Source organism: Lithobates pipiens, unplaced genomic scaffold (genome assembly GCF_037356315.1).
Source record: "Lithobates pipiens isolate NorthernLeopardFrog02 unplaced genomic scaffold, aLitPip1_a1.2 Scaffold_8, whole genome shotgun sequence".
Taxonomy (NCBI): domain Eukaryota; kingdom Metazoa; phylum Chordata; class Amphibia; order Anura; family Ranidae; genus Lithobates; species Lithobates pipiens.
In genome coordinates, this window is record NW_027507903.1 from 254,570,341 (window position 1) to 254,594,556 (window position 24,216).

The 24,216-nt window shown below is 43.3% G+C and overlaps 1 protein-coding gene across 1 annotated transcript; it reads left to right on the forward strand.

The window, feature by feature from the left end:
- The first annotated feature begins 803 nt into the window (after positions 1-803).
- On the forward strand, positions 804-22,580 carry MRPL42 (mitochondrial ribosomal protein L42). The gene is made up of 5 exons (XM_077470696.1): positions 804-961; positions 4,487-4,544; positions 6,724-6,808; positions 16,750-16,907; positions 22,439-22,580. Exons 1-5 carry the CDS (start codon positions 853-855, stop codon positions 22,482-22,484), a joined length of 456 nt encoding a protein of 151 aa, XP_077326822.1. The 5' UTR covers positions 804-852; the 3' UTR covers positions 22,485-22,580.
- Positions 22,581-24,216: the final 1,636 nt, after the last annotated feature.

Consider the following 24,216-nt stretch of genomic DNA (forward strand, 5'->3'; position numbering starts at 1 on the left):
AGAAGGGAGTTATTTTATTAGCTTTTAGAATTGTGGCTGTACACTCAGTATACAGATCTAATCCATTAACAAAATGATTTTCTTTTTTTTCCTTTTTTTTTTTTAATCGTGTACACAGAAAGAAATAACTGACATTGACTGACTTGACTTGATTTGACATGACTTGTTAAAGGGACCCCGTCCAATTTTATTAGCTTTTTGAATTGTGGCTGTACACTCAGTATGCAGATCTAAAACACTAACAGGATTGATTTCTAAATTGCTGCATTTGTAAATTCCAAAAAGCCAATATAAAGGAATAGTAGTGGTTAAAAAAAGAAAAAAGCACTTATGGGTTTACCCAATCTTTTTTTTTTTTTTTTTTGTGCAATTCTCCTTTAAAGGGGTGTGGCAATGGGTGTGTCCTATGCCTGCATACTTTTGCTGATTGTGTCCCTTATTCCCATCTCAAAAAGTTGGGAGAGATGTGCAGTATAGGCTGTCACTTGTTTTTCTAATTTTCCAGGAACTGATCACAATTAAAAAGAGAAAAACAAATCCACCGCCTGACATTGTACAAGTTTTCTTTTTTAATATCAGCTGAAGTCTTTTTTTTTTTTATTACATAAGTCGGCTGTATATACAATAGCTTTGTACAACAGGAGAGAGGGGTCTGGCTGCAGAGTGGAGCTCCACGTTTGACAGGAAGCATTTGACCTCCACTCCACTTTTTCTTTTTATTATTATTATTTTTTTAGGACACATGCTTCCTGTCAAACGTGGAGCTCCACTCTGCAGCCAGAACACCCTTGGTGCTTGACCCGGAAGTTTAGTACTGTGTTACGGTTTCCGCTTCCTTCGCCTGTCATCATCATGGCGGGTGCTGTAGTGATCGGGTGCCGGGGGTTGTTGTTCGGTGTGCGGGCTGTCCGCTGCTCCTTGCCTGTTGTATGGGGGAGAGGAAACACGGAGCTAGGCGGAGGTGAGGTGACATATGGCAGGAAGTGTGTGACCTTCATCTACAGCAATGATCTCTCTGTTGGGAGGTCAGGGTAGGCTGTCACTCTCTGACCTTTCTGCTTTTGGCATCCATGCCCTCCAACATTCTATAACGTAGAGCCCAGGTGCTCAACCTGTGGCCCTCCAGCCCCTGAACATAGTGGTCTTACTCAAGGCAGTAGAGGGAAAACATTCTTCAGGCCAGTTCCTTGGAATGAAATAGTTTTGCTCTATTTCACCCCATTTTCTGTGCTGCATGTCTTTTTATATTCTTTTATTATGGATCTTGCTGAGAGAAATATCACATGTGCCACAAATAACTACTAAAGGAGACTTTCCTGCGGGCCCTGGCCGCCTCTTGCGGCACACCTGAGGGCACTGGCCGCTTCTCCCTGGCCAGCACCAATACTTTTTTCAAGTACTCGCCAATACTTCTTCTTCCTCTTCTTCCTCCTCCTCCCGGCGGTCTTTTTGACCGGACTGCGAGGAGAGGACATAATAAGTGCACCAATCACTACACTGACACGTAGGTACACATAGGCACACAAATCACCCCCCCCCCCCCCAGTCACAGTGTCACTGATTGCAGTGATCATTTATTTACTGATCACTGCATTTAGTGTCAGTTGTGACAGTAAAAACTGTCAGGGCAGTTAGTGTTAGGTCCCGGGTAGCCCCCTACCCCCCCAATAAAGGTTTATCTCCCTGATTGCCCCTAGAGTTAACCCTTTCACCCCCTTTTGCGTCACTAAGCGATCGTTTTTCTGATCGCTGCATTAGTGTCACTGGTGCCGCTAGGTAGCTAGTTATTTTTTAGGTTCACCGCCAGGTTTTTATAGCATTAGGTACCCCCATATACTACTTAATAAAGATTTTAACCCCTGATTGCCCCTAGAGTTAACCCTTTCACCAGCGATCACCATATAAGTGTCACTGGTGACGCTGGTTAGCCAGTTAGTTATTTAGGTTCCCTGTCAGGTTTTTATATAACGTCAGGGACCCCCATATACTACCTAATATAGATTTTAACCCCCTGATTGCCCCTAGTTAACCCTTTCACCAGTGATCACCGTATAAGTGTTACAGGTGACTCTGGTTAGTTAGTTTCCTTTTTATAGCATCAGGGCACCCACCATTTATTACCCAATAAAGGTTTAACCCCCTGATCACCCGGTGGGTGATATCAATTAGGTTTTAGGGTCAGGGTCTGCGTCGCCCCAGGCAGCGCTAGGTTAGTGTCAGTACCGCTAACACCCACGTGCAAAGCATACACCTCCCATAGTGGTATAGTATCTGAACAGATCAATATCTGATCTGATCAGATCTATACTAGCGTCCCCAGCAGTTTAGGGTTCCAAAAAAACGCATTGTTAGCGGGATCAGCCTAGATACCTACTAGCACCTGCGCTTTGCCCCTCCGCCCAGCCCACCCAAGTGCAGTATCGATCGATCGATCACTGTCTTTTACTAAACACATAACTGCAGCATTCAGAGTCAGGCCTGATCCCTGCGATCGCTAACAGTTTTTTTTTCGTATTTAAATCCTGAAGGCGGTGCTTGGTTTTCGGGGTCTCGTACGTGGCTAGGCTCCCAAAAAGTCCCCCACATGTGGTATCCCCGTACTCAGGAGAAGCAGCAGAATTTATTTTGGGGTGTAATTTCACTTATGCCCATAGTATGTGTGAGCAATATATCATTTAGTGACGACTTTGTGTAAAAAGAAAAAAAAAAGTTTGTAATATTCCCGCAACTTTTGGCAAAATATAAAATATTTCATGGACTCAACATGCCTCTCAGTAAATAGCTTGGGGTGTCTACTTTCCAAAATGGGGTCATTTGGGGGGGGGGGGGGTTGTGCTAATTTGGCATTTTATGGCCTTCGAAACTGTGATAGGTATTGAGGAGTGAAATCAAAAATTTGCACCCTTAGAAATCCTGAAGACAGTGATTGGTTTTCGGGGTGCCGTACGCGGCTAGGCTCCCAAAAAGTCCCACGTATGTGGTATCCCCGTACTCAGGAGAAGCAGCAGAATATATTTCGGGGTGCAATTCCACATATAACTATGGCATGTGTGAGCAATATATCATTTAGTGACAACTTTTTGTAAACTTTTTTTTTTGTGCCATTATTCAATCACTTGAGACAAAAAAAAATATTCAATGGGCTCAACATGCCCCTCAGCAATTTCCTTGGGGTGTCTACTTTACAAAATGGGGTCATTTGTGGGGGGGGGGGGGTTGTACTGCCCTGCCATTTTAGCACCTCAAGAAATGAGATGGGCAGTCAAATTAAAAGCTGTGTAAATTCCAGAAAATGTACTCTAGTTTGTAGACGCTATAACTTTTGTGCAAACCAATAAATATATGCTTATTTACATTTCTTTTGCTAAAGACATGTGGCTGAATAAATTTTGGCCTAAATGTATGACTAAAATAGTTTATTTGATGTTTCTTATAACAAAAAGTAGAATATATATATATATATATATATATATATATATATATATTTTTTTTTTTTTTTCAAAATTTTCAGTCTTTTTCCTTTTATATCGTAAAAAATTAAAATCGCAGAGGCGATAAAATACCATCAAAAGAAAGCTCTATTTGTGGGAAGAAAAGGACGCAAATTTTGTTTGGGTACAACATTGCATGACTGCGCAATTACCAGTTAAAGCAGTGCAGTGCGAAATTGTAAAAAGACCTCTGGTCTTTAGGCTGACAATTGGTCCGGGGCTTAAGTGGTTAAATAACAAACATGTTAAACTTACTTCCACTGTGCAGCTCGTTTTGCACAGAGTGGCCTGGAACCTGCTCTTCTTGGGTCCATCGGCGGCTGTTTCGGCTTCCTCCCGCAGGTACTTCTCACATTCATGCGAGCTCCTTCGCTTGGTGAGAAGCACCTGCAGGCGTGCTCCTGTGATACAGCCGGTGGCTATAGCCGCTCGCCGTATCACACGGCCCCGCCCCCCGGCTCTCCTCGTCGGTGAATGTGATTAACAGCAGCGCGAGCCAATGGCTGTGCTGCTTTCCATCCACTCCAGCCAATCAGCGGCCAGGCTGAGTGGTGAAGAGGATGTCGGGGGCAAACGCTGGATTTTCGAGGGGTCAGGTAAGTAAAACGGGGAGGGGGGGGGGGCTGGGGGCACAGGCAGTGTCAGATGTTTTTTCACCTTAATGCATAGAATGCATTAAGGTGAAAAAACATTTACCTTTACAACCCCTTTAACTATGAAGCATCCATTCTGATATGCAGACAGGGGCCAGCTTTCATGGTTGCCATTTCTGATTTGCATATCGGTGATTTACATTCTACCTGAAATCTGAAAGGATGTGCAAGTACCTGGTGGTGCCTTATTTACAATGAAATGGTAGCTTAGTACATGTGGTAACACACCGGTCTACTTCCATTAGTTATGATATGTGATGTCTATATACATGAAATGGTTTTGCTTAAAATAGTCCCATGACCAATGGAATATCGAACTCTAAATTATGTTTCTCTTCCTAGGACAAAGTTTACACTGTGCAAAATCAACCTATTCAGCTCTTCCTGATGATTATAACTGGTATGTAATTTAATTGTACAGGCTGTCTAACTGTCCTTATACTGTATGTAAACTCTTAACGGTGAACTTTTGGTTTGCTAAATGTACCATTTAAAATTGTTGTGTTATATCTGTTTGAGTGGGGAGAAAAAAAAAACCCCCACCCTTAACAGTATTTCTGAGAACCTTCCAGGGCAACTACTTAAGGGATGATTAGCTCTGCCTTCAATGGGAAATGCAAACCAGAAAGATTAAAAAACCTTTTGTAAGTAAAGCGCCTCCACCACTGTACACAAGGGTAATTTTTAGGCAAAAATGCAACAATTTCAAACACCATCACTTTAAAGTGGTTGTAAAGGCATAAAGTTTTTTTTTTTTTTCCCTTCATGCATTCTATGCATGAAGGTAAAGAGGGGAGCTGCTGCACACAGAAGGTTTCAATACTTACTTGAGCCTCCAGTGCTGTCCACGAAAGCCTTGCCTCTCCAGGGACTTGCACTCCTGATTGGCTTTTGGCAGCAGCGGGAGCCATTGGCTTCCACTGCTGCCAATCAAGAGTCAGAGGGGGAGGGGTCGACCTGCGGCTCCATGTGTAAATGGACACAGAGCCGTGGCTTGGGAGCATTCCTGCTTTTGGGTGCCCCCAGAGCAAGCTGCTTGCTCTGTGGGTACCTGGCAGTAGGGAGGAGCCAGGAGTGTTAGTGTGGGACCTGCAAATATGGGGATCTGGGCTGCTCTGTACAAAACCACTGCACAGAGCAGATAAGTATAATATTTTTATTTAACCACTTCAATACCAGGCAATTTCGCTCCTTCCTGCTCAGGACAATTTTCTGTAAGTGTCTTCCAGAAAAGCCCATGAGACCTAGGGCTCCTCCTACCAGGACAGGAAACATGTTAACCCCCCACCAGATGAAAGATTGGTCCTCCAAACCCCATGTCAATATTAGTGTTTCCTCTAGACAGGGGGGTTAACATGTTTCCTGGAACTGGTTCCCCTAGGTCTCATGAGCATGGCTCCTGTGGCGTCTTCTTGGTTCCCAGAGTGGCACATCCACCAGGGGAATAGGCTTGTGGCTGCTGTGCCTGCTTCTCAGTGCATGGGGAATGCCAGCACCAGAATGTACGCCAGAGCTCCAGTTTGCGAGCCGCATGATGGCAGTCGGCTGTTCTCTTCCTGTTAAACAGTGTGGCTGGACTGCGGATGGAGCCGTTCAATGGGCATGCTGGACAGGTAAGTGTCCATATTTTAAAAGTCAGCAACTACAGTATTTGTAGCTGCTGACTTTTTTTTTTTTTTTTTTAAACACGGTGGAACTCCGCTTTTAAGTAGCTGAAAAACGGAAGACCAGTAACTATGGAGTTTCAAGTATGTATTCTTAAAGCAGATCTTCACTGCATCTGAGCACCAAAAACATGTTTTAACCGCTTAAGGACCGCCTCCTGCACATATACGTTGGCAGAATGACATGGCTGGGCACAATCATGTACCTGTACATGGCTCTTTAATTGCCCAGCTGGTCCTGAGCTCCGTGGCCGCGGGACCAGCGGACCCGATCGCCGCTGGTGTGCAGGTCACAGAGCTGAAGAACGAGGAGAGGTCTGTGTAAACAAACCTCTCCTCATGCTTCCTACTGAGCCTGTCACTGATCTTCTGTTCTCTGTTATAGGGAAAGACGATCAGTGACGTCAGATGCCAAGCCACGCCCCCTACAGTTAGAAAAAAAACACACACTTAACCCCTCCCCGCCCCCTAGTGGTTAACTCCTTCACTGCCAGTGTCATTTACACAGGAATCAGTGCATTTAAATAGCACTGATAGCTGTATAAATGACAATGGTCACAAAAATGTCCAATGTGTCTGCCATAATGTAGCAGTCACAATAAAAATCGATGATCGCCGCCATTACTAATAAAAAAAAATATATATATATATGCGCGCCGGTAACGGCATGGTATAACTGGTACGTGCCGTTGCTTCAGTGTGCATGTGCCAATGACATTGGCACATGCAAATACAGCGAATATGTCCTAAACCGTTTAGGAGACATCCAGGGTAGCTACAGGTAAGCCTTATTATTATAGGCTTTATCAACCACTTTAAACATAAGCTCAAAGTACTATACTTTAGTTGTTTTAGGATTAAACATTTTCATATGTGTGTTTTTTTTGTTTTTTGTTTTTTATTTTACCTTTTTAGTAAAGTGGAATTGGCCATGACTTCTGATGGGAAAACAATTGTCTGCTACCATCCTTCAGTGGATATTCCATATGAACATACCAGAGTAAGACATGACACTACTGACACACATCATGACTATTTTCATCTTTTTTTTTATATATTGTTTTAATGTATATAACTCCTTATTAGTGTTGATAATGAACCCCCAGCCCTGGTAGAAACAAGTTTATACACTTCCATGTTTGTAAAGTTGTGGTGCAGTTTTTCACAGCAGTTCCTCTGTAGCGGTCATGTGCCTTTTGTCTGCAGTAGTCTACTCTATTTAAAGTCCAGATCCAAAGGCCTCGTACTATCATACTATAAGGTTAGTTGATGATTTATTTTCTTAAAATAAAGAGTTCTAAGATCCATAAAATAAGTTCTTGGTCACCACATTCCAAAATAAGTTTGTGGGATTTGAAAGTGACCAAGGACAAACAGTTTTATCAAAAATCTCAAATTTATTGAAAATTACATATATTGAATGGAAAAACTCAAGTCAAATGGCGACAAAAAATACATGAATGATCACGAATAATAAAGTATTGCATAGTACATGCAGACACAGGCTGATTGGATGAACCCAATGTTTCCAGGTAGATGCCCTTCTTCCGGGGGGTTTTAACATCCAGAGCCCGGTGTCTATTGAAAGAATATACATATTCCCCCATCCACCTCGAACGGCAGCACATCCAGTGTATATATGTTTGTGCGGTGACATTTGTGATATGTTGTCTCCACACTGGTATGTATTTTCCTATGGAGTCTGTTTTGGGTATTTTATATCCTTACTTATAACATATTTGAGCATTCATTTGCTACATTGCCATACTATTAGAGTTTATTCAATTTTTATTTTTTTGAGATCATTTAATCCTGATTTATACCCGTGTATTATATCGGACCATCCATGTGGAATCCGTGTGGTTCTGGGGTTACGCATAAGCAGCCTTTTCCAAATTATTCCTTGGATATTTTTAGTAGTATTATTTATACTACTTGGTATGCTTTTTATGCTGTTTCCATCTGTATACCTTTGCGCAACTCTTTATTATCTTAAGAAATACAAAACAAGACAGACTTTGTTTACACAAATCATTTACTAAATGATATGTGTATGTATTTCTTTTCTTACGTCAGGGGACACAGAGCCATAGTAATAACTATGTGGGTTATATCGGTGTATCGGGTGCTGGATACTGGCACGCCCCTTAAGGCGTGAATTTCCCCCATATAACCCCTCCCATTACTGGGAGTCCTCAGTTTTTTTCGCCAGTGTCTAAGGTGTTGGGTACGCGTAAGGATGTGTTGTACTGAGCTCCACAGGCAGTAATCCTTTGATGAGAGCCAGCCATCCTGACCGGATCCGTTCTGATGTCTCCGTAATGGACTAAATGAAAGGTACCCGGGCCTCGTCATCCAAAGACAGGAGATTTTGCTTGCAATTGCTTTTAAAGCTGGGCCCTGGGATCCAGTACTTTTGGGTAGTGAGGCCAATAAAAGTTTTTGGAGGTATTTGCCTCTAATAGGGTTCATTTCCCTATTCATGCATAGCTATGTATACTGAATGGGAACATTTCTATGAAAGAAATGGGGGGGGGGGTTCCAGCTATTAATGCTGTAATCAGCAGAGCAGAGTCTCGCATGTCCAGTGGATAATGCACTGATGTTAAAGGATCCAGCAAGTTAAGGTTGGATTTTCCTTTCAAAGACTAGATGTCTTTTGCAGTTCTCGCTGCAATTGGAGTAACTCAGTCCATTTACCCTTTAACGTCTACTTGGTGGAGCACGTTTTGAGTCACGTCAATGCATTGGAAGATGGACTCTAAGGGGTTAAGGAACAGGTGTGAGATACCTGAAAGTTCTACCTGATCAGCAGGCCTGGCAAGGGGCTGGTGTATTTGACGCACTGTGTCTCACAGATGCTATGAAGGACTCGATTGTTTAAGCCCTGTGGCTTAACTAGTGCATTTTTGCAGAGGTCTGTGGCTGAAATATTAATCAGCCGAAGCACCAGGTGAAAACCCTTAGCCAGTCTGTGTCCCTTTCTGGGGTACGACTATTTAGATTGAATAAGTACATCCAAAAGGGGTAAAGCTCTCTTTACTAGTAAAAGGAGGTTCAGACAGTTCTCCTTTAATCGTGCAGCCTCACCTATGCCTTAATTCCCAGGGGCAGCACCAGGTTACATATAGAGTTTCAAAAGCCTGGATGGCCCAGTCGGCTTTCGATCTGAGGGTCTGGGGTTCGGGTCCTGTTTGGGTGCTGCCTTTGGGGTCTTTGGGGCTGCTGATGCGGCAGTCTTTATGCAAGAGTGTTCGTCCCCTCAAAGAATGTCCCTAAGGTTCAAGGAAAAAAAAAAAGGGAAAGAAAAGAAGTCTCTCTTTCTGGCCTCTGGATCAGCTGTTATTCCAGTCGGTGATATCAGAGATTCCCTTTGTGGAACAGGTTTTTTTTTTTTTGGCTCAAACCTTTTAAGGTCCCAGAGCCAAACAGAGAGGTAAGACTCATTCTAGATCTCGGAGATCTGAATCGGCACTTGAACATCCGATCCTTTCATAATTCGATCGGCTCTGTCCATCCTGCAAGGAGGGGAGTTGCATATCTCCATGTGCCATAGTTTCTCGCTTACCAGAAATCTCTGCGATTTGAAATATAAAATTATTTTATCAATCGTGGCACTGCCATTCGGCTTAACCACAGCACTACGAGTGTTCTGAAAGATTCTGGCACCACCTATAGCTAATATAAGTGCTCAAGGCATAATGGTCCTAGCCTATTATTTAATAGATCATTCAGTCTCAGGTCTAAAACCAGAGTCTGATCTCAGCTGTAGATATCTGAAATCTCTAGGTTGGATTCTTAGCCTAGGAAGATTCTCCTTAAAACCATCCAGGAGGTTACCTGGCGGCTGGTTATAGACTATACAGAAGAAAGTATTCTTACCCCAGTCGTAAATCAGTTCGATTGTAGGATAAAGGAAAATTCCTTCATTCGGCTGCAGGAGATTTTTAGGGGAAATGGTGGCCTCCTTCAGGGCCGTCCCTTATGCGTGGTTTTATTCAAAGACTGCTTCAAGACACCATCATGTCGGTCTGGAATAAAGAGGATTCGGGCCTTGTTTGTTTCCAATACGCTTGGCTCCCGACATAGGCAGGGAAAATCTTTATCCAGCAAGGTGTTAACAGATGCCAGCCTTCTAGGCTGGGGAGCAGCCTGGAAGAAGGTTCTGTCCAGGGGGATGGTCCAGGTTAGAGGACCTTGCCTATCAATTTTTTTGGACTTTTCAGGCAGTACATCTAGCCATAGAATCTTGGCGGTCAGATTACGGGACTGTCCTGACAGGATTCAGTCTGACAGAGCCATGGCGGTGGCTTACGTTGATCACCAGGGGAGGCATGAGAAGTCGTGCAGGCCAAAAACTAGGTGAATAATATTCTAGATTTGGCAGAATACAACACTCCTTGCCTATCGGCAATTTTAATATTTCAGGCGTACTTCTTGAGACGCCAACAATTATTTCGGGGAGAACCTCTTCACCCCGACATCTTCTTAGCAATATGTCAGATGGGGTACTCCGGACATGGACCTATTCGCGTCCAGATTCATTAATAAGGTCGACAACTTTATGTCAAACAAGGGGTCCGCTAGGAAGCGAAACAGATGCATTAGTCTTCCCAGGGGATCAGTTTTCACTGATCTATGAATTTCCTCCAGCTCTGCTACTTCCGCACCTTCTCCGCAGGATTAAGCAGTAACAGAAGGAGGTGATTCTGGTGGCCCCAGCCGGGTCCCAGAAGATCTTGATTTATCAAGATCATAAAGATGGCAGTAGGAGTCCTTTGGACTCTGCCATTATAGCCAGACCTTCTTGCACAAGGTCCAGTATTTCATCCTACTTTACGGACAAGGAGTTTAAAGGGGAAGTAAACCCTGATGAGTTTACTTCCTCTTTCATTCCCTGCAAAGGCAAAGCATAATGGACTACTATGCATCGCATAGTAGTCCATTATGTGTCACTTACCTGACACAGGAGCCAGCGAAGTCACCGCTGTCCCCTGTAGTCTGGAGCGTCCATCTTCTTGGTGGGGTCTCGCAGCTCCGCCGCTGTCATTCGGTGAAGCCGCGATGACGTCGCGCATGCGCACGGGAGCCGACATGCGCGGCAGCTCTGTTGTTGGAAATGCCGCGCTCAGTGCGCTTGCGCGCCGCTGTCTACGGCGCATGCGCCGTAGACAGCGGTGCCTGTCTTCGGGCAAATATCTCCTAAACCGTATAGGTTTAGGAGATATTTCTTGGACCTACAGGTAAGCCTTAATCTAGGCGTACCTGTAGGTCAAAGTGGTTTGTAAGGGTTTACAACCACTTTAACAGGTTTGACTGTTGAACCCCACTCTATAAAAAATCGTGGGTGATCTCCTTCAGTAGTGTCTACTTTGACTAAGCCCAGGAAGCTGGCTTCCAGAATCACTTACTATAGAATCTGGAAGGCATAGGTTTCTTGGTATGGATCCAGGGGTTGGCACCCCAGGAAGTATGTCAATAGGCAGGATTCCTGATTCCTGCATATGGGATCTGAAATGAAGCTGGCCTTGACTTTTATTAAAAGCCAGATCCAGGCCATGTTGTTGTCTTTTCCTATGGCCTCTTGCTTCCCACTCTTGGTGCTTAGCTTATTCAGGGGGTGGCACAGTTTATTCCCCCTGTCAGGGCACCTCTAAATCCTTAGGATTTAAGATTTGGTCTTATCGGCTTTGTTAAATCGGCCGTTTGAACCTTACAAGAAATTCTCCTGGTTCTTTGACAAGAAAGATGATCTTTTTTGCTTGCCATTTCGTCTGCTAGAAGAGTATCGGAACTAGCAGCTCTGTCTTGTAAGAGCCATATTTCATCATGTATAAGGATGAGGTGGTTCTATGTCCTCATCCTGAATTCTTACCAGAAGTGGTAACAGGTTTTCATTTAAACCAAGATATTCTTTCTTCTTTCTCCCCAGAAGCCTTAATCTGGGGAAGAGAAAACCCTACATTCTCTTGATGTAGTAAGAGCGATCAGAATCTATTTAAAGGCGACCGCTCAGGTTCGCAAAACGCAGGTTGTTTGTATTGCTGGAGGGTCCAAGATATGGACAGGCAGTGTCAAGATCCACTATTTTCCAAATGGATTTGTCAAGTGATTGTTCAAGCTTCAGCTTAAAGAGAAAAATTCTTCCTTCTCAGATTAAGAGCACATTCATCCAGGGCGATTAGTGCCTCTTGGGTGGTGCATCATCAGGCCTCTGTGGCTCAGATCTGTAAGACCGCAACTTGGTCTTCGGGTTCAGACGTTTATGCGATTTTTTTATTTATTTATTTTTTTTTATTGATTTTTTTTATTTTTTTTATTTTTTTCAAAATCGATATTAAACGTCATGAGGATATTGCACTTGGGCACAGCATAAACTGCAGGTTGCAGTATGAGTCCTCTGGCCTCCTGTTTTTTTTTTTTTTTTTGTGGTCTGTGGTCATCCCACATAGTTATTACTGTGGCTCTGAGCCCCCTGATGTAAGAAAAGAAAATAGGATTTTTAAAACAGCTTACCTGTAAAATCTTTTTCTTTGATGTACATCAGGGGACACAGAGGTCCCTTCTTCTTATCCACTTTGATTGCATGGCTACAAAACTGTTTTAAAAATCCTATTATTCTTTCAATAGACACCGGGTTCTGGATGTTAAAACACCCCTGAAGGAGGACATCTAGCCGGAAATGTTGGGTTCATCCAATCAGCTTATCTGTGTCTGCACGTACTATGCAATACTTTGCATGTTCTCCATTTGCCTGCGTGGGTTTCCTCCCACACTCCAAAGACATGCAGGTAGGTCAATTGGCTTCTGTCCAAAATTGGCCCTAGTATATGAGTGGGGACCTTTTGGATTGTAGGCTCCTTGAGGGTAGGGACCGATGTGTGAGTGCAATGTACAGGGATAGGGACAATTGTAGACACTCACTCAGGTTGAACTGGATGGACTGGTGTCTTTATTCAGCCTTACTAACTATGTATTATATAACTAGAAGCCAAAACCCATATGACTTTAATAGTAACTTTCAGACACTGACTATACAGTATATCATTGTCCATAATAATTATATAACTATTTTGTGCTGCTGCAGTTACTTGGAGGCGCTGCACACTTTTTATTTCTTACATTTGGAACATTTAGGCTGGGTTCACACTATGGGCAGAGCGTCTCGCAGCAGGGGGTCTGATGTGTCCCCGTTTACTGTTTCAGGTCAGAATTTTTGCATCTGAATTTGGACCTGAAATGGAGCCAAAGACACAGGAACCTTCTGCTGTGCCTTTCTCGGAACCCCCGGAGATGTGTGAACTCGCTCAACTGAGAGTCGGTCACATGCTCCTCTCATGCAAATTGGATGCGGAGAAACCCTGCATCCAATTCGCATAAGTGTGAACCCAGCCTCAGACACATTTAGTCTAGATCAGCCATGAACCAGCGTAAGGTGGTAATACTGACTACCAATATAAGAGGCATTTTTTCTTCATTGACCACCAATGGATTTATTTAAGCAGGGGTTCCCTGGGACTTGAAAGTTATTTCAATGGTTCCTCTGGAGTAAGAAGGTTGAGAAAGTCTAGTCTAAACTAATACTAGTAAAAAGTAAGTATAATTCATCTGCTACCTCATTTAGTAAATTCTGCTTCCTTAAAGCAGCATTAAACTCAAAAGCAAACATTTAGACCCCTTTCACACTGGGGCACTTTTTTCAGGCGTTTTAGAGCTAAAAGTAACGCTTGTAAAGAGCCTCTCAAGCCACCCAAGTGTGTAAGCCTGAGTGCTTTCACACTGGGTGGTGCGCTTGCAGGACAGGAAAAAGTCCTGCAAGCAGCATGTTTGGGGTGGTGTGGGAACAGTGCATACACCGCTCCTGCCCATTGAAATGAATGGGCAGCTTTGCAGAAGCGCCTACAAAGCACTTCGTCAGCGCTGCAACGTGGGCGCTATTAACCCTTTCTTCGGCCGCTAGTAGAGGTTAAAAGCGGCGCTATAACAGCGGTAAAGCGCAACTATTGCACACACAGCCCCAGTGTGAAAGGGGTCTTATTATGTTGCTGCTTACCAATTCTTAGTTGTTATGGCTGCATTTGTATTCTTTTCAGGCTTGCTTTCTTCTATGTTCATCTGGTGATCTAGCCAGTAAGTGTGTTTTTTCAAAAGAAGCTGTCTTGCTATGTATCCATTACAGGGATGAGACAACCCACTGAACACTGACAGGGGTGCTGTTTTATTAATTTATGAATAACCTTTATCCCCAAAGAAGGAAAATTACAGCTGTCGCTTCCAAATTCTTCATTTTTGATATGAGACTAGCATGCAAAAAAAAACAGACGATCGTTTGCGTTTGTCTGATTATCTCATCGTGTATACAAAGCACAAGTCTACAGTTGCTGACCTAAGTACAGAAATGATCATACCAGCATGGAGTTTTTTCCTTAGGACTTTATACATAAAATACATATAGTTTGTCCAAAATGCTCTTTCTAACAAAATCCACATTTACAAACATCCACTAAAGGCTTTCAGTAGCATGGTCATAATTTTCTTCTTTAACCACTTCAGCCCCAGAAGATTTGGCTGCAGAATGACCAGGCCATTTTTTGCGATTCGGCACTGCGCCGCTTTAACTGACAATTGCGCGGTCATGCGAAGTTTCACTCAAACAAAATTGAAGTCCTTTTTTCCCACAAATAGAGCTTTCGTGGTATTTGATCGCCTCTGTGGTTTTTATTTTTTGCGCTATAAACAAAAAAGCGACAGTTTTGAAAAACAAAAAAATTTTGGGTAAATATCCCCCTTCTTTTTTTTTTTTTCCTCTATTTAAGCCGGTATGTATGTATTCTTCTACATATTTTTTGTAAAAAACAAAAAACGCAATAAGCGTATATTGATTGGTTCGCGCAAAGGTTATAGTGTCTACAAAATAGGGGATAGGTTTATAGCATTTTTATTTATTTATCTTTTTTTTACACTAGTAATGACAAATTTTTTGGGACCATTGCCATTTATACATCGATCAGTGCTATAAAAATACATTAATTACTGTAAAAATGTCAAGGGGTTAACTGTGTTCCCTGGGAGGTGATTCTAACTGAAGGGGACTGAAGAGAGGAAGTGACAGATCATGGTTCCTAGCTAATAGGAACACACGATCTGTCATTCCTCTCAGAACAAAACACAGATTTGTGTGTTTACACACACACATTTCCATGTTCTGTCTCTCGTGCTTGCGATTGCTCGTGGCTGGCGGTCATCGCTAGTGTTAGCCATGAGCATCGGCACCCCCACCGTGCAGCTGGTGCTTGCGCGCACCTGCTATCTCGAGCCAGCGTATAACTAAGACTGCTCGCGGGATCGTGCCGACCTGCCATGGTATAATGTCAGCTGGTCACCAAGCGGTTAAAGTAGAACTCTGGCCTCCCATTTAACCACTTAAGGACCAGTGGTTTGACCGCCATTTTCATATGCGGGCGCTACACACGTATGCGTTCGTTTCTGTGCGCGAGCTCGTCGGGACAGGGGGGTTTTAAAGGTTTTTATTTTGTTTTGTTTTTCTTATTTATTTTACTTGATTTTATTTATTTTTACACTTTAAAAAATAAATAAATGGATCACTTTTATTCCTATTACAAAGAATGTAAACATCCCTTGTAATAGAAAAAAGCATGACAGGTCCTCTTAAATATGAGATCTGGGGTCAAAAAGTCCTCAGATCTCATATTTGGACTTAAATGCAATAAAAAAAAAAAGTAATTTGGAAAAATGACATTGAAAAAAAATTTACCTTTTTAAGAGGTATGGGCAGAAGTGACATTTTGACCTCACTTCCGCCCTCTTATGGTATAGAGATGAGTGGGGGGTCATCTTAGACTCATCGCCATACCCAGCCATCGATAGGACCCGATCGCCTCCCCTGCTACTGACGGCTCCGGTGAGCGGCGGGAGGGGGGTGGCACCTCTCCTGCCGCCGATAATGGTGATCTTGTGGCAGAGACCACCGTTATCGCACACAGGACCGCCTCCTGTAAAGAGGGACATCTCGGTTGTGGCGGCAGCTGCTGCCGTTACCGAGATATCCCTCTTCAAAGTACCGACGTATATGTACATGAGGCGGTCCTTAAGTAGTTAAAAAAATAAAAATAAATGGCTTGTTTTCTAGTAATCTCACAAATATCTGTTAAGCTTGCCAGTAAAGTCCACTGGTAATAATTCAGCTTCCTTTGATGGAGTAACACTGATGCTGCACAGTTCCTGAGATGAGAAAAGATTGCAGGAGGGAGGTCTATTGGGATTGTCACGGCTAATCATTGGCATTAGTCTGATCAGTTAGCACCTGGTCATACCTAGTCCTTCCCATTGCCTTCTAGCACAGCTTCTGTTGCTGAAACTCATTGCCATTGCTTTCTAGCACAGCCTTTGTTGCTGCAACTCTCCCACAATGAGCTGCAGATTCTTGGAAGCAGTGTGTGAGACACAGATAAAGAAGGATTTGGCTAAAGCCAGCCAAATGTGAAGCAAAATGTGTCTGGTTCAGTAGGGACTGCACGAAAAAAATGATCCATGTGTTGGCAGGGAGGCTGTACAAAAGTCAATCTACCCTTTAACGCTGATCAGTATATTCTAATGTCGGGAAAGTCTCCCTGCTGTTTAGAATACAATAGCTCACCGGAGAGGTTACCCCACTCTCACTCAAGGGGGATGGGGGAATTAAGTAATTTTTCTTTTCAACCCGCCTTATTTAGAAAAGGTAAAAATGTATTTATTTTTTTGTTTGCTTGGAGGCTTGTTTATTAGTAACTGGGCTTTATTTAGACTGTCCTACAGGATCCTTTAGTTGCACTTTAAAATAACCATGTTTTCTGTGTTGCACTTTAGGGTATAAGGATTTCTATAAAGCTGCATGTCTAGGAACTCTGATCTCACTGAATTTTTAACTACTGTTTTGTCCAGCCTCTTCCTAGACGAGACCCAATAGAGAACCATGAGGAAAATCATGATCAGGTTCTAAAAACCAGACTGATTGATACAAGTTCAAAACGGGGACCGACTATGGAAGAACTCAGTAAAATGTTCTATACCACCAAGCACCGATGGTACCCTGTGGGACAGTAAGTTAAAACCATGGCATTTTCTACTTTTCTGTTTATATGACCAAAAGCCACAAACAAAATAATAGGATTTTTTAAAAATGGCTTACCTGTAAAATCCTTTTCTTGGGAATACATCACGGGACACAGAGCCTTTGATAATTACTTAGTGGGTTAGATAGTCATCATCAGGTGATTGGACACTGGCAACCCTAATTACAAGATGAGTTCCTCCCCTATATAACCCCTCCCACATGGAGAGTACCTCAGTTTTGTAGCAAAGCAAGTATCCTCATGTATAATCCCAAAGAGGGGCAGTAGTTCTGTGTCCCGTGATGTATTCCCAAGAAAAGGATTTTACATGTAAGCTGTTTTTAAAAAAATCCTATTTTCTTGTTTATATATCATGGGACACAGTCTTTGATAATAACTTAGTGTGATGTCCCAGAGCAATGCCCAAATTTGAGGGGAGGGAGACACAGATCAGAAAACAAACGCTGCCAACGAACATGAGGTCTTATACCACTGCCTGCAGCATACTGCGCCCGAAGGCGGCATCCTCATGCCCTCACATCCACTTGGTAGAATCTAGTGAATGTATGGACTGAAGACCAAGTTGCAGCCTTGCTGATCTGAGCCATGGAGGCCTACCTGGAAAGGAGGAACTTTCTTCTTTACAACAGAAGCCTGAACAATAACCTGTGGATTTTTAATGCTGCCTGGCCCTTTTTGGGGGCTTCTGGCAAAATAAATAGACAATCGGTCTTTCGTATCTGAGCCATTGCCTGCAGATAGATTTTGACTGCTCTTACAACATCTAGAGAGTGTAACAACTCCGCTGACTGCAGATCTGAAAAAAGACAATAGGATCACATCTTGATTCAGATGGAATCCTGAAACCACTTTAGACAAAAAATTGGGGTTAGGATGCAATACCACCCTGCCTTTGTGAATAACCAAATATGGCTCTATACAAGAAAGAGCTGCTAATTCTGATACCCTCCTAACTGAGGATATTGCTACCTGAAAAAACGATTTCTTTGTCAAAAGAACTAAAGAAGCATGGTACAATGGTTCGAAAGGTTGTTCCTGTAAAACAGACAAGACCAAATTTAAATTCCGTGGGCACACAGGAGGCTTAACTGGCGGATTCAAATGCAGTGCCCCCTGAACAAAGGCCCGGATCAGGGAATGAGGCAAGCGGCCTTTGAAAGAATACAGACAAGGCCGAGATCTGGCCCTTGATTGTGCTCAAGGCCAGCTTCATTTCAACGCTTAATTGTAGAAAAGCAAGAATCCTGCTAATGGCATATTTTCTAGGATGCCACCCCCTGGATTCACACCAGGAAACATATGCTTCCCAGATTCTGTAGTAGATGAGCCTGGAGGCCGGTTTCCTAGCATTAACCAGAGTGGATAGGACTGGCCTCGAAAGTCCACGGCTCTTCAGAATGTGGGTCTCAACAGCCAAACCGTCAAATTCAGACTTCTTAAGGCAGGATGGAATATTGGACCCTGTGAGAGTAGATCTGGGCGTAGCGGAAGAACCCAAGGTCTTCCTTCTGCCATCTTTACGATCTCCACATGCCAAGATTATGTGGACCAAGCTGGGGCCACCAGAATTACTGGCTGACCTTCCCTTTTGACCCTCCGAAGGAATCGCGGGAGAAGCGGAGCTGGAGGGAATGCATAGATAAGAGTACTGATACCATGGAATCGTTAAGGCATCTGACCCTTGTGCTAGTGTATCCTTTGCTTTTGACACAAAGCTGTCCAGTTTTCTGTTGAACCTGGAAGCCAAAGGGTCCACATCCGGGGTACCCCATTTCCAACATATGGCCTGAAAAAATGTTGGGGTGTAGAGACCATTCTCCTGGACACAGCTGCTGGCGGCTTAGGAAGTCCCCCCTGCCAATTTTCTACCCCTGGAATAAAAACCGCAGACAGGCAAGGAACATGCCTTTCTGCCCAAGAAAAAATGTGACTCTCCTTTTTGAGCATCCAGACTCCTGGTGCCTCCTTGGTGATTGACATAGGCCACTGCCATAGGATTGTCTGACTGTATCCGGACAGGGCAACCTTTAAACCTGTAAGTCCATACCCTGAGGGCTAGACGAATTGCCTGCATCTCCAGATTGTTGATGGGCAAGAATCCTTCGGCTCTGGACCATCTTCCCTGAGTGGAAGCTTATTCCAGAACCGCTCCCCAGCCTATTAGGCTGGCATCTGCGGTTACGATTTTCCAAGTAACTGGGACAAAGGATTTTTCTTTTAGTAGATTTTTGGTCAGAAACCACCAATTGAGGCTCTGGCGTACCCATGGTGATAGGCACATTGGAAGATCCAAGGCTTGAACTCTTTTGTTCCAGGCTGAGGGAATGCTGCTCTGTTAGGGCCTTGCGTGAAACTGGGCATAAGGAACAACCTCAAATGAGGCCAACATTTTCCCTAATAGTATCATTCATCGTCAAATCGAAGGATTTTTCCTTGCTATGACTACCTGGACAAAATCCTTTATGGCTTTGGCTTTTGACCTGGGTAAAAATACTCTGTTTTGGATTGTGTCTATGACCATACCCAACTACTCCAACCTTTTTAGGGGCTGTAAGGAGGATTTTTCTGGATTGAGGACCCAGCCTAGGTACTCCAAGTACTCCACTGTGCTGAGCACATTGCCCCCACAACCATGTCCCCCTCCTTCCCTTGTTTTTTTTTTTCACAAAGCCCGCGTACCATCCATCTTAGGCGTATTGGCCCGAGGCATGGATCCGGTTGTATAGCTCCTAGGCCCCCGCAGGGACCATCAGAGCTTTCTTTTTAGCACATCTTTAACGTGACCAACCACCTTAGAAACTGAGGTACTCCATGTGGGAGTGGTTATATAGGGGAGGAACTCCTCTTGTAATTGGGGTTTTTGCCAGTGTCCAATCACCTGACTATGTAACCCACTAAGTAATTATCAAAGGCTCTGTGTCCCGTGATGTATGAACAAGAAAAATACTACTTTCCATTTCTCTCAAATATCTAATTTAGTGTTTTTGCTCATCACATGAGGCCTCTTTGACTGGGAATTTGACTTTTACATAGCTCATGGGACACACAGGCATTCTTCCCTACAATGTCCTCTTTTAGTTAACACATTCATGTTTCCCACATTGTTTGTGATAAGTATTTGGTTGCTTTTCTTTGCCCTGCTTTTGGTTTATATGTACGGAAATGTGTATACGTTTTTTTTTGTTTAGCGCAGAAGTGTAACCGGTTCCTTTTTGTCTTTCTGTTCTCTTCTTTTTTGTATTTTATTAAAGCGGAGTTCCACCAAAAGTGGAACTTCTGCTCTTTTGTCTCCTCCCTCTGGTGCCACATTTGGCACCTTTTCGGGGGGGAGCAGATACCTGTCTTTGACGGGTATCCTGTCCCCACTTTTGGGAGATCTCACCGCTGCGAATTACACTAGCAGCTCGGCTCCCTCCTCCTTTTCCCGCTGCCGGGCCAGTAGGAGAGAGGAGCGGAGTCTCGCTCATGCACAGTAGGGTTCCGTAAGGCTACACTGCCGGGTTCCCCTACCTGCAATGGCATCGGCAGCACCCGACAGCTGATGGAAACATCACTGGACTCTAGGACAGGCAAGTGTCCTCTTATTATTAAAAGTCAGCATCTGCAGTATGTGTAGATGCTGGCTTTGAATTTTTTCAGGGATGGGCAGACCTCCGCTTTTAAGACCTAAATAGGACCAAATTTAAATTACTGTAGGTTAGCATCATATGATTAAAACGCTGATCCAAATATTTTATTTTGGCACTACTGCAACCAATAACATTTTTCTTTTCTGCCTTAGTAAAAGGTGACCATATTTACATTCTATATAGTACAATAAAGACAGAATTTATAGTGGCCTTTTTAAAACTAAACCAAGGAACAAGCAGATTTTCAAAGACATGTCTATAAACACTCAACTATTAAAAAAACACTTTATATTAGACTATCCCAACATGTTAAATTGTAACCTCCTAACTAGGGATGCACCGAAATTAAAAGATGATAATGGAGGCCAAAAAGGGGGCGGGGTCTGCAACCCGGGTGCTGCCCATTGCAGGGATGTAATCTTGTCACGTCTCCTTCCTTCCTTCCTTCCTTCCCTCACCGAGCGGTGATCTCAGTGTGTCACTGAGCTAGATTTGAATTGCCCGGGCCGCAGAAACAATGTCCAGTGATAGACCGCTCACTGATCTAATGGTGGGACATTGAATCAGTGTGACCTAATCGCAGGAGGCGGGACATTGTTACTGCAGCCTGGGCAATTCAAACCCAGCTCCGTGACACATGGAGATCGCTGCTCTGTCTGATCCGGGCACTGGGGAGGCTGGATTGATATCTTGTATCGTGTCTGCAGTCTCTGACCATCTCCTGTATCGTGTCTAACCATCTCCTGTATCGTGTCTGACCATCTCCTGTATCGTGTCTGTAGTGTCTGACCATCTCCTGTATCATGTCTGCTAGATGTGCACCAAATGTAAATTTTGCTAATACTATTAGCAATGTGTTTAAGTAAGAGATAGTTTGATTCTGAATACTGCATTTTTCTTGACCTTTCTTGCACTAAAGGTGCCAACAATGACCAACGATAAATTCATATTAGTTAAAATGTAAGATATTAATTAAAATTGAATATAATACAATTATCCTTGCGTTTACTTGGTAATTTGTAACAAAAAAACAGAAAAAGAAAACAAAAAGCCAGCTTTATGGCTACATTGAATTTCAAATTTGATAGTGCCTGTATTAATGGACTTTTGTTCACGTCAGAACAGTTTCTCGCTCTATACACTTTACTAAGAATGCACACATATTTCATAAGTATTGCAAGCTGATCTCAAATGCAAACAAGATGCATCTGAAAACAAGCTGCATTTGGCATATTTCAAAGGCCTTTAAGCTGGTTACTCCTCAGTATCCTTCTGAAAAGACTTCTGTGCAAGCGATTTTGTCATTTATTAAAATATCGAATGATTAAAGGGTATATCTACTTTTGTATCCGGGGAAAAAAAAAAGTTAAATCCTTCTTAACAGCCTCTCCGTTCCTCCCATCCCCACTGCACTTATCTGTATTTGCTTTCAATCATCTGCTGCCACACGGTTACCGCTACACAAATCCGTAAGCTGTGCAGAAGCTTATTCTATGCAGTCATGGGGACAGTTGGCTAATGAGGGTCTTTAACTTTGTCCTGGAAGTAAGAAGAGACTCTCCTTGGTCAGTGCTATCACATGAGAGTGCTTTCCAAAGACCAGGAGCTATTGCACAGGTAATTCTTTTACACAGCTTCAGGGGCTGTGTACAGAGTTTTCAGGGGTACAGACCTCTACGCCAGTACCTGTGGGCATCAGATGGTTGAAAGCAAATACAGATAAGTTCAATGGGGACAGGAGGAGCGGGGAGCCACAATGGTGGGAATGTCTTTTAAGCAAACATAATAAACATGTCAGTTTAAAGTATTCAGTGTTCATTGTGTCGTCTTCTTTGCATTCTCTAAAAACATTTGCTATCTAACTTTCAGATATCATAGAAGACGAATGAAGAAAGAACATCCTAGGGACCGATAAGTTCTGCCTTGAGTTTGTTCAGTCTATGTAATGTATTCTAACTATCTGGTCACAATGATTAGTAAAGTAATTAATAAAGTTTGAAAATTTTCTTAGGCCTCGTGTATCCAAAACTGTGTTTTTACTATTCTTTGTCTGTGCATTATTGTGCTACCCAATATTATTGTTCTGCATAATGCATTACAACTTGAAAAAGATGCTGAAGCAGAAAAGGCATTTGTCTGTTTAGTAGCTGGATGGGTTTCCAAGATGTTTGTCTAACATGATAGAATTCATTGTTTAAATTTACTCAATTATGTATTGAGATACTAAACTTTACCAAATAAGAAGCCTCTAAGGTAGGACTCCCCAACCCCCGGCCCATGGACCGGTGCCGCTCCGTGGCTTGTTGGGGGCCAGGCTGCGTGGCTGGGGGTGGGGGGGCAGGCGAACTAGCCAGCACAGCCTGCACTGCCACCCTCCCAAAACTAGAGGATGCCTGCTCTTATTCTTCTTTAATAACATACTACCTTCCCTCTCCGTGGTGACCTTGCCTGTGGAGAGGAAGGGGTAGGAGAGCCCGGAGGTGACAGGCTGCACACATTCTCAAAGTGACAAGTTGCACCAACGCATGCGCGCCTCCACTCTCCCCCTCCCATGTGACACACACACCACCTCCCTGCAGGTGACAGGCAGTGCTCACACAAGTATGCTGACAGGCTGCACACACGCCACCCTCTTCACCCCCCCCACCCCTCCCCCGCAGGTAAAAGTCAGCACCAACCCCCCACTGGTCCATGAAGGAGTTGTCATTGCTGGGGCTGGGGACGTTTTGGACCGCTGCTCCAAGTGACTGCTTTTGGATTTATTGATATTCACAAACCTGCTTAAACCTTTGTGGGCCCCCTCTGGCCTCTTATGTTCTATAGAAAAGGAGGACTGTGTTTAACCACTTGCGATAGCACACTGCTTAAATACAAATAAAGATTGTTGCTCTAACTAAAAAAAATATAAATAAAAAATTAAATAAATAAAATGGCAGCTCACACTATATTGCAGGGAACAATATAAACAAAGAAAATGCGCACACAACAAAAAATATAAACGCATTTAAAGTAACGCATTCATGTGTAAAAGTCCAAAACAGGTACTGAAAGTTCAGTGAATCCACAACAGATCTCCCTGCACCTCATTCAGCAAAGATAAGGATAGTAGGGGTCCCATCACCCAACACGACAGACCCTTACCATCAGTGCAACGATAATGCACAAAATAGAAAAGCCACTTTGCTCCACTACTCCTCACAAGCAGTACACTAGAACCAGAAATCTCTCCAATCATGAACAGGTATTAAGATTCCCATGCAGTTCAGCAGTCATGTGGATATTGAAAAATAACAACGCTCATTGCGCAGATATCTTAAAAAACTATGCCCAATTTATTAAGAAAAAACAATTCCACTCACATTTAGGTTGATTAAAATAGGCAAAACAACTGAAGCGTCCAGCGCTTCAGTGATAGTCGCTGTAGTGCAGTCTGTCCAGGTTCCACGTTAAGCCAGGCTCTGCCCAACGTTTCATCACTTTAAAGTGCATCATCAGGGCCATGCCTCTGATGATGCACTTTTAACCACTTGCTTACTGGGCACTTAAACACCCTTCCTGCCCAGACCAATTTTCAGCTTTCGGTGCTCTCACACTTTGAATGACAATTACTCAGTCATGCAACACTGTACCCAAATGAATTTTTTGTC